At 37.9% G+C, this 17,710-nt stretch overlaps 1 protein-coding gene across 6 annotated transcripts in view; it reads left to right on the plus strand.

The window, feature by feature from the left end:
* The window catches only part of LOC110167606 (teneurin-3-like), a 595,717-nt gene that overhangs the window by 566,621 nt on the left and 11,386 nt on the right, over positions 1-17,710 (plus strand). For all 6 annotated transcript variants that reach the window (XM_055158090.1, XM_055158089.1, XM_055158088.1 and 3 more), the window contains 2 exons: positions 4,278-4,447; positions 5,270-5,396. In XM_055158090.1, coding sequence (XP_055014065.1) covers positions 4,278-4,447; positions 5,270-5,396 — 297 coding nt within the window. The remainder of the gene's footprint in view (positions 1-4,277; positions 4,448-5,269; positions 5,397-17,710) is intronic.

The following is a 17,710-nucleotide window of genomic DNA, read 5'->3' on the forward strand; positions in this document are numbered from 1 at the left end:
ATTTGTACAAGAGTAATAATTCAACAGATAAAAATATATGACAGCACGTTCTTTAATTAATATATTAACTGTTAGGAAATGTGTTTCTTGCGTGTCAATTGTCACAGTATTTGGGTGAAATTTTGTGAATATAGCTGTAATTTGCAGCTTTTTCCACTTTTTTCACAATGCGATACTTCACTGAGGTAAAACTTTTATCTAACTAATCTTCAGCACTGAAAAAAAACCAAAAACAAAACAGCTCTTTAAAGGTTCACTATGCAACTTCTTGGTTGGTTGGGGGGTCCACCATTTTCTAGTTTTTATGGATATGTCGTTGCTCTGCTTGGAATGTTCCTCAGTATGACATTAAACAGATGGACCTTACAGTCATTCAATTACAGGTGGTTTTATAGCTCAAAAATACCTAGAAAAACAGTCACTCTCCGTGAAGATAGAGAGGTTTAATACCATACTGTGAAACATTCCAGACAAAGCAGTAACATCTCCATGGAAAAAAGCAGGTGGCTGACCCTCAACCAGAAAAGTTACGCAATGCACCTTTAACTAATCTTCAACATTAAAAAAAAACCCCAAAAACCACCTTTTTAAAGTCACTGCTCACAACTCCTTTCAGTGTACCATAGACATTCCTGTTTAATTACATCTTACGTTTTGGTCCTTTGGGAAATCTGCACTTGACTTGTTGACTGTGCCTCTTGTTCCTCTGCTGTATCTCCGTCCCCACATCTCACGCTTACACCGGGAGATTGGTTTGAGTTTTGTGAATTGGACTAACCCAAGATCAATCTGCCATTCTGCCAACCTGCTCATGTGTGCCAACTGGAACAAAGCCACTGTCGCAACATCGCCAACTCTGCAACCTTTAGCTGCCTGGTTTACAAATGAAGGAGCAGAGGTGGGCGGTGTTGAGTTAGATTTAGGCAAGTAACTTTTTAAAGGCGCACTTTGTAACTTGTCTGGCAAAGGAAGTTATTGAGTTGCCCAAGAATGTTCAGGTGTATTTAAAGGCTGGGTATATTATCTGTATATGGTAGTGGCTGCGAACACTTAACATATTTAGATCACCATGTAACCTTTTATTGTTCTGAAAATGCTATATTCACCGAAAACAGTATTGACATGTTTTATAAGTTTTCCCTCTTAGTCTCGCCTCGCTTTGTTCTCTGTGTTAAGTTACTCCCCCTTCAAAGCACTATCACAACACAATCAGTATGCATCCAGCTACTGAAAGTACTGCACATCGCATCAGGTTTGTCAAGGTGCTGTGTGTTGTTTTGTTTTATGTTTTTGTATATATTTTTTTTTAGAGAATTGTCGTGTTAGAGTATGGCTTGTTGGCTGAGCAAGGAAGGTTTGCATAGGGCTCCAGAGAGACTGCTTAAATACTCAAATATGCATGAATGAACAATTGAAAGCTTTAAAAAAAAAAATATATTTTGCATCAGTCCCTCTTTAATGCTGTTCAATACTCGGAGAAACCTGCATTCTTACTGTGAGCGGGCTTGCATCTACGCAGATCTGACCTGTAACTTGGCCTGGTGGCGTTACAGATGAGGAGGTGGTAGTTTCCTCCACCTTAAAACTGCTGACTGTAAGAGTAGTTTTATCACAGTATACTTTTTCTGAAGTAGTACTCTTAGTTTTGGGTGTTCAGTTACTCTTTTCTCCCTTAATACGTATGAAAGTGACAAAAGCTTCATGTGAAAATTACATCAAGCATTTGGTTTTAATCCGTGTATCATTTGTTCATTCATTTTTCAATATAAAACCAAAAATATGGAAACAAGAAAATTTTTCTTCAGTTTTTGATTTTGTGTTTAAATGAGTAATGGAAAAAACAGATAACGACCGTTTCATGTTTCCATGACTTAAACTGCTATGCGGGACTATTGCGCCGCATACGGATTGAACCAGGACTAAACCAGATCCAGGACTAGACTGAAACCAGACCGGGACTGAGACCAGGACTCAGACCGGGACCAGACCGGGACCGGGTTCAGGACTGAGACCTTGACTGACACCGGGACTGAGATTGGGAACAGGACAAGGACTGAGACCAGGACTGAGACTGGGACTAAGGCGGGACCAGACCAGGACCAAACCAGGATTGAAAATGGTTTAGTCCTGGTTTAGTCCTGTTTTAGTCCTGATTCAGTCCTGGTTCAATCCGTATGCGGCGCAATAGTCCGGCGTCGCAGTTTAAGCCACGGAAATGGGAAACAGCCTTTTTTATAATTTTTTTTTTTTTATTATTCATTTAAACACGAAATCAAAAACTGAAAAAACGAATCATTATCCTTGTATTAGTATTGTATGTATGCTTTTTTATTTTGATATGTATGTTATAATTATATTTTCCCCTTGGTTATTTGAAAATTTAAAAAAAGAAAATGTAAGGCATTAAATTAATATTCTATAAATTTTTTGAAATTCCCATATTAATCTTGTGACACAATCCATTACATCACATTGATTCCTCCCATAATTCATTGTGACCAATAAGAGACTACAATAAAATGGGTTAAACAGTTGCATGTGAGCCAGAAGGTCACAGGTTCAAATCCCACCCAGGTACAGCTGCTGTCTCTATCCAGAGTAATAAAACGATGTAGCCAGTGTAATTCTCCTTCCTAGTTACCGGAGTTACAATCGCGCCAACTGGACCCAAGCCACAGTCTGAATAAGTCCATCTGCCCCTTCACCTAATGCTCATTTAGAAGCAAGACTTTTGAACACTTTCCAGTAGGACTCTTAACTTTAATGAAACCAAACAACTGATTATCTAATTTGTCATATATCTCCTCCCTACATTTGTTAATATAGCTCGAGCGTTCAAACCCGGATGATTTGTCTTCATAAATTCAGAACTGTGTTTAAAAAGTAGTAAATATTGCAGAACAGCTGATGTAATTGAGAGCTGGCGATGCGTGAGTTCAAATGGAGCGGGATTAAAACACGGTGTTTGTTTAGTTGATCTGATTCAGCGATTTACTGCATTGCCACTGTTTATGTTGGACCTGCTCACATGTCATAAATAAGGTTTATTAGGCCTATCATTATTTTCTAGGTGTACAGGGACCTCTAGTGGTACACATGGACACTGCAAGATGTGTGTGGTTTTTTGTTTGCCTTTATTTTGTATTTATCAGATAGAAGTTGATCTGTAAGGCTTAGAAGTTACCATATATTGTTGAACTTTATAACTTTATAATTTTATACAGTTTACTATTTACGAATATACTTTTTAGGGCAACTGCAAACCAAACTTAAATCTGGACTGTCCTTGCTGTGAGGGTTGCCACCAGTAGTGACGCAAGGAGGAGCACAGTACTTCAATAAAATATTAGAGCTAAAAGTAGTCATTAAAAATTTCACATTCAATAATCAAACCTGATTTTTTTTAGTCTAGTGTTGATTTGATGAAAATAGATAATAATGATTTGCAGAATTTGGTCAAGTCCAAAGAATATTAATATTTTAAAGTGGTATAAGAAACAATTATATAACTCTTTATTGTCAGTAGTAGTAAAAATGCATACACTGCCAGTCAAAAGTTTGGGCACATGCTTTTACTTTTAGTTCTTCTTTATTCAGGGTAGCCACGGGGCCTTAAAAGTCTTAAAAAGGTCTTAAATTTCATGTTCCTGAATTAAGGACTTAAAAAGTCTTAAATTATGTTGTCCAAGTCTTATTAGCCTATTTTTTATAGACTCTACCAGGCTGCAGTGCAATTTTAAATAGAGGGAGGAGAAAAAAAACAACAATGTGAAATCATGTAATGTGAATGAACGTCTAATTTGGAGTATGCACAAACAATATTTAGTTTGTCTTGTTAGAAGCAAAGCATATGACTATAAATTAGTTCTGAATGAGATTTTATAATAACAGTATTTTTTTGTTATTTAAACCAGTGAGTAGTGGTCATTATTAGAATTGGATCTGGTGTTTTTTGCCCGCATAATGGGTGCGATGTTGGTCTTAATTTTCATTTAAGTGGTCTTAAAAAGGTCTTTAAAAAGTCTTAAATTTGGGGTAGTCAAACCTGGGGATGAACTGTTATTTCCATGATTATTTACATTCTAAATTGAATTGTTCTCATTGTTTCCGGGTAGGTTTCTTCTAATTATTCTGGTCCACCTGGCTCAAACATGCCCAGTAGTGTACTCCTGACAAAGATCCATTCTCAAGATGGTTCCCAAAATGGCCTTTAATATATTTTACAACAAGTCAGCATGTTTTCCCATCCGCTCACTCGGCCTCTGTGTCTGTTCCAGGTGAATGGGAGAAACTTGTTGTCTGTGGATTATGACCGCTCACTGAGGACAGAGAAGATTTACGATGATCACCGAAAGTTTCTGCTCAAGATCATCTATGACACCCAGGGTCACCCCACACTCTGGGTCCCCAGCAGCAAGCTCCTGTCTGTTAACCTTACATACTCCAGGTAGGTACTCACTCACAACATTTCAACTAGTATACACTTAAAGGTGCACTATGTAACTTTTTGGTTGGGAGTCTGTCATCTGCTTGTTTCTGTGGATATGTCATTGCTCTGCGTTGAATGTTTCACAATATGGCATTAAACAGATCCTTGCATGTATTCAATTACAAGTGATAGTGTAGTTCTAAAATACCTACACAAAGAAGTTTTCTGACTGTGAGCGGGGTTGCCTCTTCACAGATCTGACCTGTAACTTGCTCTGGTTTTGGTTAGAAAGTTTGAACACCATACTGTGAACATTTTCAGACAAAGCAAAAACATCTTCATGAAGAAAAGAATTTGACAGACCCTCCAACAGAAAAAGAAAAGTTACACAATGCACCTTTACCAATGCAATGACTTACCTCAACTAGAGCAACTAGAACACAGAACACTAAGATTAGATACTCATTTTTCCTACTTTTTCTCCATGCATGGAATCTGCGCACCCCTCCCCGCTCCTCACATTTTTGGCAGCACCGCCTTGCCTAACCAATTTTCTGTGGGAAACACTGATTACTGTTTTTCATTGTTTAAAACTTGAGTAATACTAATTGTTCAGAGAGACATGATCACTAAGTCAACAATAAAATTTCCTCATTAATGTTCAATAATGGTCACACATTTATTTTGTGATTTGCAAATAATGTCTGTTGACTTGGGCTGCAAAGATTTGTGACTTTTAAAATAGGGATCCCCAGAAAACAAGTTTGGGAAATATTGAACTAGAGGACATAATATTGTGGGCGTTTTGTACTTAATCTGAATGTACCTTGTTTGTCTTAGTACCGGTCAGGTGACTGGACTGCAGAGGGGTCCCACCACAGAGAAATGGGAGTACGACAATCAGGGACGCATCATCTCCAGAGTCTTCGCTGATGGAAAAATTTGGAGCTACACCTACCTCGACAAGGTAAGGCTGATAATAAACAAAAAGTATACATTATTATTCAGGTTTTGTGAACTTGTCAAATAAAGAAACAGTACAGAAAGAAAAACTAAAAATATAAAACAATTATCAATTTCTATTTAAAATGAAGAAGATGATTTGTAGCTCCATAGCACTATCAAAAACTACATACATCTTATTTTTAGAATATAAGAAATAGTCAGTACCGAATCTACAAGTTCTGCAAAATCTACTTAAGTTAAAAGTGCACTGTGTAATTTTTCTGTCAACAGTTTCGCTACCTTGACATTAAGTGGAAGCATTAGACTCATTTTTGCATTTATTCACCGGCACAGTCTCTAAAATTACCATGAAATACATAAAATCTTAAGGTTAGTGGGATTGCCTTTTCACAGATCTGACCTGTAACTTGACCCGGTGGCATCATCTGCTTGTCTCAGATAGTGCCATACTGTGGGACATAATTCCAGGCAAAGCAAAAGCATCTCCATGAAAACAAGGAGGCGGCCAACCCTCCAACAGAAATGTCACAGAGTGTATCTTTAACTACATATAAATATAGAGGGAAACTAGTGTTAGGTAAGCTTATGGGTAGGCACAAACAAGTAGGACGCATGTTCAAAAGTACCAGTTTAAATAGCTGAAGGGGGAGTCTGTATATAGGAGAAGAGGTGACGGAGGAAGACTTTGAAAAGTTTAACAGCCCACACGGTCTCTTAAAGGCAGACCAGAGAGGAGGCTCCCTGTAGGACAAGAAACTGGGAGTAAGAAACAGAAACGGAAAAAGAAACAAAGATGGTGGAACATCAAGGACAAGGCGGACATTTTGGATTTGTTGGCTCAAGTTATAGACAGTTACAAGAGTTTATATAGAAGTAGGAATATATGAAGCGTGTGAAGTTACTGCTATTGTTGTTTATGCTGCCACTACGGCAACACAGCCCCGGGGTTTCTGGGAGTTGAGAAAGGGACAAGATGGAGGAAAGAGGTAAATCAAGTAAAACATCATATTGTGTATAATTGTACAGGAAAGTTTGTACATACCATGGTTATGCCAACTTGAGAATGCCCAATTTCAGAAGCTAAGCAAGGCCGGGCCTGGTTAGTACTTGGATGGGAATACCAGGTACCACAGTGGGGCAGCGGTGACCCTAGTGTAAGCTGTTGCTGTGTCTTTAGGCAAGACACTTCCCCCATCTTGTCTAGTGTGATGTGGTGTTAGGGTGAGGGCGCAGATTGACATCCTTGTTTCTGTTTGTCTACCCCAAGGCAGCTGTGGATAATAGTTTTATGGAGTGAATGAATAATGCATGAAATTGAGTATAAAGATGGAGTGTCTAATAGTGCTATGCAAAACTAATTTACAGTCTCAAAAGGACAACAGTTACTCCAAAATAATATAGATTAAAAAGTTAAACAGATGATAAAGTTTTTTTTTTTACTTGTCGGGCAGTTCAGTTTGCTCCTATAGGTCCTATATTACGTTTTTACCCATGTTAGTTGTGTGTTGTTTCATTAACACATTTTCTAGTACAGTATTTTTCGGACTAAGGCACACCAGATTTCGGACTATGAAGTGCACTGGATTATAAGGCACAATAATGTTGAATTCTCTCATCTATTTTCATACTTAAGACGCACCGGATTATAAGGTGCATTAAGCGAAACAAATGGACGACACTTGAGACTGAAACCTTAGCCCAGCATCCACGATCCATTGGCAGATTGTGACATAATTCGCCCGGCACTGCCTCCCTGTCTTGGTGAATGTGTATTATGAATGTCAATGTCGGTGGATATTTAAGTTTAAGTTAAGGGGTTTTTTTTTCCTAGAAGGAGGACTCAAATATACATTGAGTAATAACGTGTTTAATGCAGCTTTGTGCACATTTGTTTACCTTTTACAGAAACTAAACTTAAAACCATATGGCTAACTTGCATAAACTATAAGTGCTGAAAAAAACAGCTCGCTCCTTGTGCCCTGATGTGGTCAGCTTCTGTCGGACTAAAGGACACAACTTACTCCACAAGGCTCCTGACTACAGTAGCTGTAATGCTTTGACAATCCATCAAGAGGTGTGGCATCGCAATTTACCAAAGTCGTACATTTTGACAAAGCGCCGTGTACCACACAAAATCAGTTCAAGGTCAGTAAGCACAACCAGAATTAATACATAAGGCGCATCGGATTATAAGGTGCACTGTCGATTTTTGAGAAAATTAAAGGATTTTAAGTGCACCTTATCATCTGAAAAATGCGGCAATCCTTTATTATTAATCTGTCCACATCTTCAAAGCTCAAAATGCTCTGTTCTACCTTGTGATGTCATGTAGTGTTTTGTTGTGTTTTTTTTTTTTTTCACCTTTTGTTCAATAGTGCTAGGCAATTCCACAGCTAAAATGACTCAAATGACTAGTGAAGGTGTACAGAGTTTGAAAACACAGTGGAGCACTTCCTGTTTTACCACATGACATCACAAGCTGGAACAGAGTGTTTTCCATTAGAGAGGATAACTCAGTTTATATGCAGGGTCTGTGTGTTAAACATGTGCGAATCAAACAAAACACAACTCTAGGTATGTTTTTGATGAGGAAACAACATTATAACAGATCAGAAAATAGTGTCATAATGTGGCCAGTTGAACTTGACACCATTTTATTTGGTTTACACTGCGTCACCTCCAAGCTTAGAAAAGAAGTTAATAAGATCTGCATTAGCTCTATATGTCAAAAGTTATAATTTTATGGCGTAGTTTGACATGTGCTCAAAGTTCCTTCCAACCAAGCACGAAGTTTCCCGAAGTTAACTCTGCCTAAACTTCGGCATCTAATAATGTCTTATTTAGTTTTTTTTTGTTCCCTTGTCAAAAATTCATGAGCAAGACCACTACTTTTTGTCATTAAAATGTATGTATCTCACGGAGTGGTCTATATGCCCCTAGCTTTCATGTCAACCCACCGACTACGCAATTAAAATCCTCCTCATTCAAAAAGTCTCTCAAATGTCATGAACCATTTGTCAAGACTTCGCGAGTTTATTATTTTCTGAGTGACAGCCGGAGAAAAAGGCGATGTCGAGACCTTAGTTAATAATAAATAAAGCACGGATAGTTGACGGCCGTAACAAAGACAGGTAAAGAGTCGCAGGTAAGGAGAGGGGAAGATATGAGGGTGACAAAACAAGACAGACAGGTGCGGTTTTCTCCCCTGACGGCACGGGCCATAGTCTATTACGGCAGGTGTCAGTCTCCTTGTTTTTATGCTTTTCACTTCTGCACCTGTCACTGCACCTGTCACTGTTCTGCCCGCGCCGCACACTTAGAGGAAAGCCCAGAGGAGAGGAGCAGACATGGTTCATCAACAAGAGTGAAATGTGTAGTGTATGTCTCAGCCCAGTGCAATTGAAATACAGCAAATGAATTGGCAACACTTTATAATGACTATAACTTCATTAGCTGTAATAAAATACGAAAAAATTTGCCATTCATAATAAATTACTGAAAAATTACTTTAACAGAACCAGTTCGTTTTAAACAGTTTGCTGTGTTCCAAAGCTATTCCCCATCCTAATTGTTGACGGCAATGAGTTTATAAGAACTTCCAGAGGCCATGGTGGAGTTTTTGTCATCACGATGAAGCGAACAACAGCTAGCATTCTAACGTGCACTTCCTGATTATCAGACAATAAAATGCTTTCGAAGTAGATGCAGACAGTACATTGCAGATTTCTTTTTCAGCAATATTTCTGGACCAAAATACATGGGGAAAAGGGTCTCCACTGTGTCTTTGAACTCCATCTACCTTCACTAGAATCATGTGGATAATTTCAGCCCTGGAAATGCCAATCTCTACTGAACTAAAGGCAAAAGGAAGCTGTTGACTTGAAAACTATCACTACATGACATCACAAGGTGGACCAGAGCATTTTGAGCTTTTGAGATGTAGACAGATTAATAATGCAAGATTACTCAAACATGTGTGAATGAAACAAAACACAACTCTGGGTATGCTTTTGAAAAGGAAATAACATTATAACATGACTTAAAGCTCACAAGAGTCAATTACTGTAATATAGGAGCTTTAAGCCATAGCGGGTGTGCTCAGTAGATGACATTTTGAGCTCTTATGTCATTGATAATTCCTATTAAAATATGTTATTAACTGATAAACAGATTTAAATATATCATAGTTTCCAATCAACATACGCGGTACACCCTGGTAGTGTTTTACATAACCAAACAGCAGCTGCCACAGGGTAATAATGGTTAAACAAACAGATTAATCCTCTATTTGAATTAAAATGGTTAACTTTGCTCCACGGCATGTCAGGGATTATTCTGATTAGGCTGTTTTGAATAATGTCACTTTAACCATGACTTTGCCAGGGTCATGCTTGTTTGTACCATAGATCATTGTACAGTTAAAGCCACTGTATCTAACGTTTTTACTGTCATAAACTCGTGAAAAACAAAACTAGTTGCAGTGGTCCAAAATTATTCCTCACTAACCTTATGTATTCCAAGCATCCTAATTATTCACTGTGAGGAGTTTTTAAGTGCTTTTTAGAACTGAGTTTTGCCTTCACTGTAAGGCTCACAACAACTAGCAGGCTAACATACACTTCCTGTTTATCAAACAATCAATATAATGCTTTATAATTTGAAGCAGACAGCACACAGAGGACATAATACGACTTCAAGAGCTTTTGGGCTGTGGTTTAGTCCAGTTTTAGTACTGACTTTATTCCTAATTTATTATTATATTATTGTTAAAGGTGTGCACTGTGTAATCTTTCTGGAGGGGGTCTGCCTGTGTTTTCTCCATGGAGATGTTAATACTTTGATATAAGTTGTCCACAGTATGGAATTAAAATAATATGTCTTGCATTTATTCAATTACAGGTGCTCAAAAATATCTTAAAAACCATCCGTTCTTACAGTAAGTGGGGTTGCCGTTCCACAAATCTAACCTGTAATTTGGCTTGTAAGTCTCCATGGATATTCTCTTCTTAAGTTTATGGCTATATTGTGGTAGCCAGGCTGGCGCCACCTAGTGCCTCCGCTCAATTTCATTTCTCTCCAGCGACTAGGTCAGGAATTGGAATACACTAGACGGTTCGCAAAAACCCCGGAATTCGAGCCATACATTCTGTGTTGGCAACGATTCCTGAGATTGAGGATTTAAAGCCAGAACAAAGAGATTTTTTGGTGAATTTTATCAAGGGGAAAGACGTTATTGCCCTTCTTCCTACAGGATTTGGGATAAGCTTAATATACCAGTTAGCAGTTAGAGGCGCATTACATATGGCATGACCAAATAGCAGAGATTGGTTAAATTTAAAAAGTATCCGTCTACTGTTGAGTGAACAAATCCTAATGCTGCGAGGTCAGACGGTTTCTACGAAGTGAAACTCGCTAATGAATCAGACTAATACTGTTGAATATTTTAGGCACATCTCCATACAGACAATCAGCAGACATGTGCAGTGCATCTTTAAGTGTTAAATGAAGCTGGTAGATTCATAAATTACATTTTAGTTGCAATTAGTGCATATTGTTATTTAACAGTATGTATTTAGTCTTTACCATTTGTAGTAGTTTTAGTTATAGTAATAGTAGTAGTAGTAGTAGTTGTTTGTTACTGAAAGGAAGATTGTAAAAGGAATCACTGATGAAAATATCTATAGTTTTTTTCCTGATTAAGTCCAAAAGGAGATGGAGAGGCTGTCGTGGCTGTTTGTTAAGAGAGTGCATTTATATGAACAGCTGACAAGGTGATTGGTTCAGAGGTGAATATCAGTCACTGTGATTGGCTGACAGGTGACTATATAAAAACTATAGAAAAGTGCTTGTTTACAATTAGTATTCCTTCAACTTTATTTTTTGTCAGAATGAAAACTTTCTAGATGACAGGAAATCGATGAAGCAAGCCTCTTAAATTTGACCCAAGATGTGAAACGTCAATGTTAACAAATCTCTTTTATCTTGTCTTGAGAGTTAGACATGACCGCCACAGCAAATCAATGTGCCCTGAATTCGGCCAGGATTTCTTGACTGCGTTTCCCAAAATGCAGTCTGAATATTAAAAAATATTTTGAGTTGGTCATATATTCGCCAGTATTTTCACCATGCTGCTCGGTTGCCCTGTAGCGTTTTAATTAGTGGGGCAGAAGGGTGGAGGGAGCAGGATTTTGACCTTTGAACTTGGCGAGGAGACTGGTCTGAATTTACAGATGGCACAAAAACCAAATAGACCCAAGGTGATGAGCGAGTGAACTTAGAAAAGAGAGAGAGAGATGAGAAAGTCAGTTAACCTTGGCCAAAATCACTGTCTTTTGGGTGAAATAAACTGCTAAGATTACTGCATTTAGGACTTGTTATATTTCCAAAAATGTGATAGGGTTGTCAAAAAATATCTGGATACTGATACTAGATTTGAACAAGTATTGATACTCAAGAAAAGAAAAGAAAAAAAAAACAGAACAAAAATTTTACTTTTCCTGAATTGTAATAGAAAGATCTTAGTATAAGACCAAATTTTAACACATACTCCTATTCATTTGTGTGTGAAAATAAAAGTGTTTTTAATTATATTATGGTATTGAAAATTGTATCAAGTATCACCTGCTTGTCTCCACGGAGATAATATTGCCTGGAATGTTTGACAATATGGAATTAAACGTAGGCCCCGTCCACACTAGTACGTATTCGAGTCATTTTCGTTGTGGATGCAGTGTTCATCCACACTAATCCGATTAAAAACGGCTCCAGAGACGGAATGATCTGGTGCCACCAGCTCCCACAAATTCAGTTGAGTACGGATCTGATCCAGCACTGAGGCTAGAATATCTGTCCATTCATATATACGGTTTATGCATATGACCTGCAGACATATCATCTCTGAAAAGTTTAACGTGACCCATCTCTAACACAATAGAAGCACAGAACAGACTCACCATTAGCAGAACACCCCTCTGTCACAGAAAGAACACATATAATCCACTGAGTCGTGTCCTTTAGTCTGAAAGAAGCTGAACTGCATCAGCACACAATAGCGAGCTGTTTTTTGAGCACTTAGTTTATGCAAATTACCCATGCGGTTTTAAGTTTTGTTTCTGTAAAAGGTAAACAGATATGTGCAAAGCTGTGTGGATATGGAAGGCTTGTGGACACAGAAACAACGTGTCTGGGCGCAGATTGTTTCTGATACGGTGATAAGGTGATATGCGGATTTGTTTTAGTGTAAACGTAGTCTGAGTCCAATGAGGTTCATTTGGTCTTCCGATAATTTATGTTATTAGGTTCTTTTTTCAGACATAGTTTGTTTTCATACCTGACAGTTTGGACTGCTCACTAACGCTCTTCCTCAGAATGGTCACATGATGTTGCTGTGACGTGTCTGGTCAGCTGATTTATTCAGGTTTTGGCGCTGTCTTCCTACCAGTGGAGGCAGGACAACAGCGCCATCTGCAGTCTGACTTCCTCAGGGCAGTATCCCAGGTGTGTGAGAGTAAAAAAGCCCCCTCGTCCTGGTTTATAGTCTGGTGGGCATGTTTCCACTAGTGAGCAGTCGAAACTATCAGGTATAAAAACAAACTCTTGGTCTGAAAAAAGAACCCCATAACATGTGGAATTAAACAGATCTTTATTTCTATTGCTCAAAAATACCTTGAAAAAGACATGCATTCTTACTGTGATCGAACTTGCCTTTCCACAGATATGCTAACTTGGCTTGTCTCCTTTGAAACACGTTCCCTACCAGAAAAGTTACACAGTGCACCTTGAAGCCATATGAAATTATAGTTTATCTGGCAATTCAAAGTCATTTTAAAGTGGTATATTATATTTGCCTTATGATCTAGTTCAGTGGAGATAAGACAATCTGTCATTAGCGCGGCTGTTTAGAGGTGATCTTTTGCTCTTGCCTGCGGGTAGGTGCTTATCCTCTAGAGGGCGTCATGTTCTTGCTTATTACAGTGAGCACATTAACTGTCTGCTCCAGTCCATTCTTACAGATGAGATTTACTTTAAACACTCACACTCCAGGTACTTTTACCACTAATCACCGGACATCTGCAGTATCCCAGAGGTGCTTCAGAAAAATGGTACTGTCTAAAAAGAACATTATTTTACATTGGTGCATTGCTTTAGGGTTAGGCCATGCACAATGCTATGAATATATTTGCTAGTTTATTTAACTTTGTGAAGTAATTTGGTTAAATATAGTGACTCCTGGGTTTAGTCCTACTTTCGATATTTATATTTGAAAACACACTTTTTAACCAACACAAATGATGAGGTTTATCTTTATCGGGCTGGCGATGTTGTGGCTCAGGTGGCTGTAACCAGAAGGTTGATGGTTGGATTCCAGCTCAGACCAGGTCATATTGCGGTTGTGTACTTGGGCAAGACACTGGCTGTTGATCAACAAGAGGAAGTTATCACAGTGTAATGAATAGACACTTTGAGAACCTTGTCAAGCATATGAAAGTTTAATCAATATGATCATAATATAAACAAAAAAAATCTAGGTTTTTAAGCATTTTTTGTAAAGTTATTTATTTAAGTTGCTCATTTTGACATTAGTAATAGTAATAGTAGAAATAGAAGTGAGAAAGCAGAAAATAGTAGTAGAATTAGAAATGGGTAAGGTTTTTTGTCCAAGATTTTTCTTACATTAAAAGTAACAATAATGACACTTAAAGATTTAAAAGTATTAGACAAAATTGACTCTTCTGAGCCTTAAGCCATCTTAGAATGTTGTTACCTCATCAAAAACATACCTGAAGTTGTGTTTTGTTTCATTCACACATGTCTGAGTAATGCTTTATTATTAGTCTATCTCTCCAAAACTCAAAATGGTCTGTTCCACCTTGTGATGTCATGAAGTAGTAGTTTTCAAGTCAGCAGCTTTCACCTTTTGTTCATTCGAGACTACAGTTCCAGGGGTGAAATCATACAGATGATTAGAGTGAAGGTCTATGGAGTGTAAAAATACAGTGGAGCACTTCTTGTATTACCATGTGACCTCACAAGGTGGAACAGAGTGTTTTCTGTCTGAAAGAAGAACTTCTAAATCTGCAGGGTTTGTATGAATGAAACAAAACACAACTCCAGGTATGTTTTTGATGAGGAAAATTAAAACATACATCAGAAAATAGTGTAATATAGACCCTTTAATAGAGTATTTAGTAGTTTTTTACACTCCTTTGAAACTTTAACGCACCCTTAATCACTGTGGTCTGGACCCAGGGCCGGACTATAATTGCAGTAGTAATAGGACAAGGAACTGTGGTAGTAGCATCATTGTTCAAAGTAGTTTGTAAATTGATTTCGTAGTTTGCCGTAGCGACTATCCACAGATTCCTCCCACAGTCCCTTCAGCGTTTTATCTTCACACCTCACTGCTCTCCTCTGTTTTTTTTTATGGCCCGGGGTTGATCTGAGGCTAACTGCTTTGAATGTGGCTCTATTCACTCAACCTTGTGCGCTGTTTGGCTCTATTAGTGAGATGTATCTACAGTACCTGACCCCTGCCTCCGTAGCCCTGCATTTCCAAGGAAAGCGACTTATTTCCCCGAAGGTTGTTTTGGAGGAGAGGGTTCTGCGATTTGTCACTGGAGCTTCGGTGAGTGTCCTTGGGTTTTGCTCGTGCTTTTCTGCATGACCGCTCAACATCGCCCCCACCTGTGCTCTTCCGGCGGGGCGTTCGGGGCCAGACAGCGGCAGCAGCTCGGGCAGATGGAGCGAATCAAATAGAGATTATAGCGGAGAGCTGTGAGGGGGTCATCAGTGTGTCTAGTGTTTATTTATAGTGCTTTGTTTTAATATGCAAGCAGGTTTATTGTGTCATCTTCGTTGTGCGTGTGTATAATGTTAATTTTAAGGATGCGTCAATCCTGAAAAATGTGCTGGATCGACTGTTGGCTTCCAAATATCAGTTCAGCCGATATCCGATCTCCTATATGCGATATCAACTGATGTAATAAGACTATTTACTGGTTATAGTTGGTCCACAAAGTCTCATCATGTTTGAACTTTTATTTATGCAAAACTGTTCCGTAGATACTTAAAACCACATAACAGATTTTGATCTTTTTTGTCTTATTTTATTTTTGTTGTAAGGAAGTAAAACTTGTTTTCAGTCTCTGCACTGGTATCGGTTAATATCGGATGTCTGCAGATCCTGAAAGCTATAATATTGGGAATCAGGAATCGGTATCAGAACCAAAATCGCTTGATCCATGCATTCGTATAGTTAAATTAAAGAGCCCTGCTTCCCATTCCCAAGTCTTTGAGCAAAATTTGTCTCACCTAGTAAAGATTGATTATATAAGCATCTCTTGAGGTCAAAATATGTTCTGCTGTGTTCTTGTACGGTATTCAGGAAGTCCATGTCAGCATGATAGTTGTTAGTGTTGCTATTAAGGCAAAACTCTGCAGTGGTCTCTGAGAGTTGTGAAAAGCACTTATAAACTTAAGTGCTTTGTGTTTCATTTTTGTATGAAAAACTCTCTATAAATCAAGTTTGATTGATTGATTGCTGTGAATAATTAGGATGATCTGAATGCAGAAAGTAAGTGAGGAATAACTTTGGACCACAGCGAACTGTTTAAAATAGTTTAAGACAGGTAAAAATGAGGTAGACTGCCTTTAACGAGTATACAAAAACTAACAAGATTTGTATTTATTTATATATTTTTTACGATCAATTAAATGTGCAGTCCAGTTCAAACGTTTGTCCTCACAATTGCTGATTTTAGATGATTTTTTTTTCTATCTTTGTAGCATTTTTACAACTATAACTCCGCCCTCTCAGTAGGTGGAACTGACCAAAGTTAAGTTTTTTTTTTTTTCCCAAATTAAATGTTAAAACACTAGATGATGTGCTAAATCTCGTGGCAAAAAATATTGTTCCATTTCTTGTTGTGTGTGATGTGTTAGTATCTGTATATTTCTGGTAGTAGTAGTGTCTGTAGTAGTAGTAGTAGTAGTATCAGCATTGGTGTGCGGTGATTTATTAGTGACAGTGGAATAGTTTGCATAGCGCACATACGTTTTCCTTTTTTTTCTAACTTGAGATCTGTACTGACTTTACCAAGGGTGGATTGTGTGCCTGTCTACTAATACTACGCCCAGATTTTTCTTTCTCTCCAAGAACTGAGGAAATGTTTGTGTGAGTGAATTGGCCCATTTAAGAAGCACTTTCCGTTTCCCTTACATTTCCCTTAAAAGCTTAAAGGACTTCAGATGTATGAGGAGCGCGGAGTCTTTATTTCAGTGGCTGCTGGTCTGAAAGTGTGTGAGGACCAGAGGAGGTCAGTCCATTAAGACTTTAAATACAGCTCTGCCTCACAATCTCGAGAAAAAACAGGAAACCAACGAGCAGATGGTGGCTTTGATGGTCTGGAGTTTATTAACCAAAACTGGAGTAGCTAAAAATACTAGAAGAAGTCCTCTCGAATGAATCTAGTAGCAGTGGCTTAGTTTGTTCCAGCGATGTGCAACACCAGCTTTTTCACTTTTGCTTCAGTTTAGATCAGTTCCAAGGCAGGAATCGGCAGTACCAATTCCAATTTCATATAACAATAAATCTGTACCATATAATATTTTGGTCTTTAATCTGTCTTCAGGACATAAACCTGATCTAAACCTGGTCTAAACCCGTATTTTGATCTCTACTTTATCTTCGGGACATAAACCTTAAAATCCTTATTTTGGTCTGTAATTTAAACCTGGTAAACCTGGTCTAAAACTCTGTCTTCAGGAACTGAACTTGATCTAAACTTGACCAAAATCTGGTCTAAACCCTTATTTTCATCTCTATAGTCTCTCTTCAGAGCATAAACCTGGTCTAAACCCTTATTTTGACCCAGCAGATGGTGTGAAAAATATCTAAATCTTTTCCATTAAAAACAAAAAAGTCCTGTTCCCATCTGTACTGTTGTGGTTTATTTGTTATGGCTGTAATGTGAGGTTGGAGACATACAGGGGGCGCTGTGTGTCATATTATATCATATTATTTGGGTAAATCTGAAAAATACTGTGAAACTAAAGCAGTTCCGTTATTTCGCCACTAGAGGGCAATATAAACCAAGTAATAGCAGTTGTAGTGACGGTACAGTGGCAGTTGTATTTGTAGTACTGGTTTTAATCAACAGTAATTATACAAATCCATAATTTTAATTTACATCATAACATGATGTGTTTTACTTATTTATTTTAATTAGAAATTAATACAGATCTGAATTAAGAATCATTATTCTAAGATAAGTTATACAGTGGGTAGCAATAGTAGTAACACTCTTGTAATATTAG

The sequence above is a fragment of the Boleophthalmus pectinirostris genome, unplaced genomic scaffold (assembly GCF_026225935.1).
Source record: "Boleophthalmus pectinirostris isolate CB_2022bp ecotype Guang Dong unplaced genomic scaffold, ASM2622593v1 HiC_scaffold_22, whole genome shotgun sequence".
NCBI classification, from domain to species: Eukaryota; Metazoa; Chordata; class Actinopteri; order Gobiiformes; family Gobiidae; genus Boleophthalmus; species Boleophthalmus pectinirostris.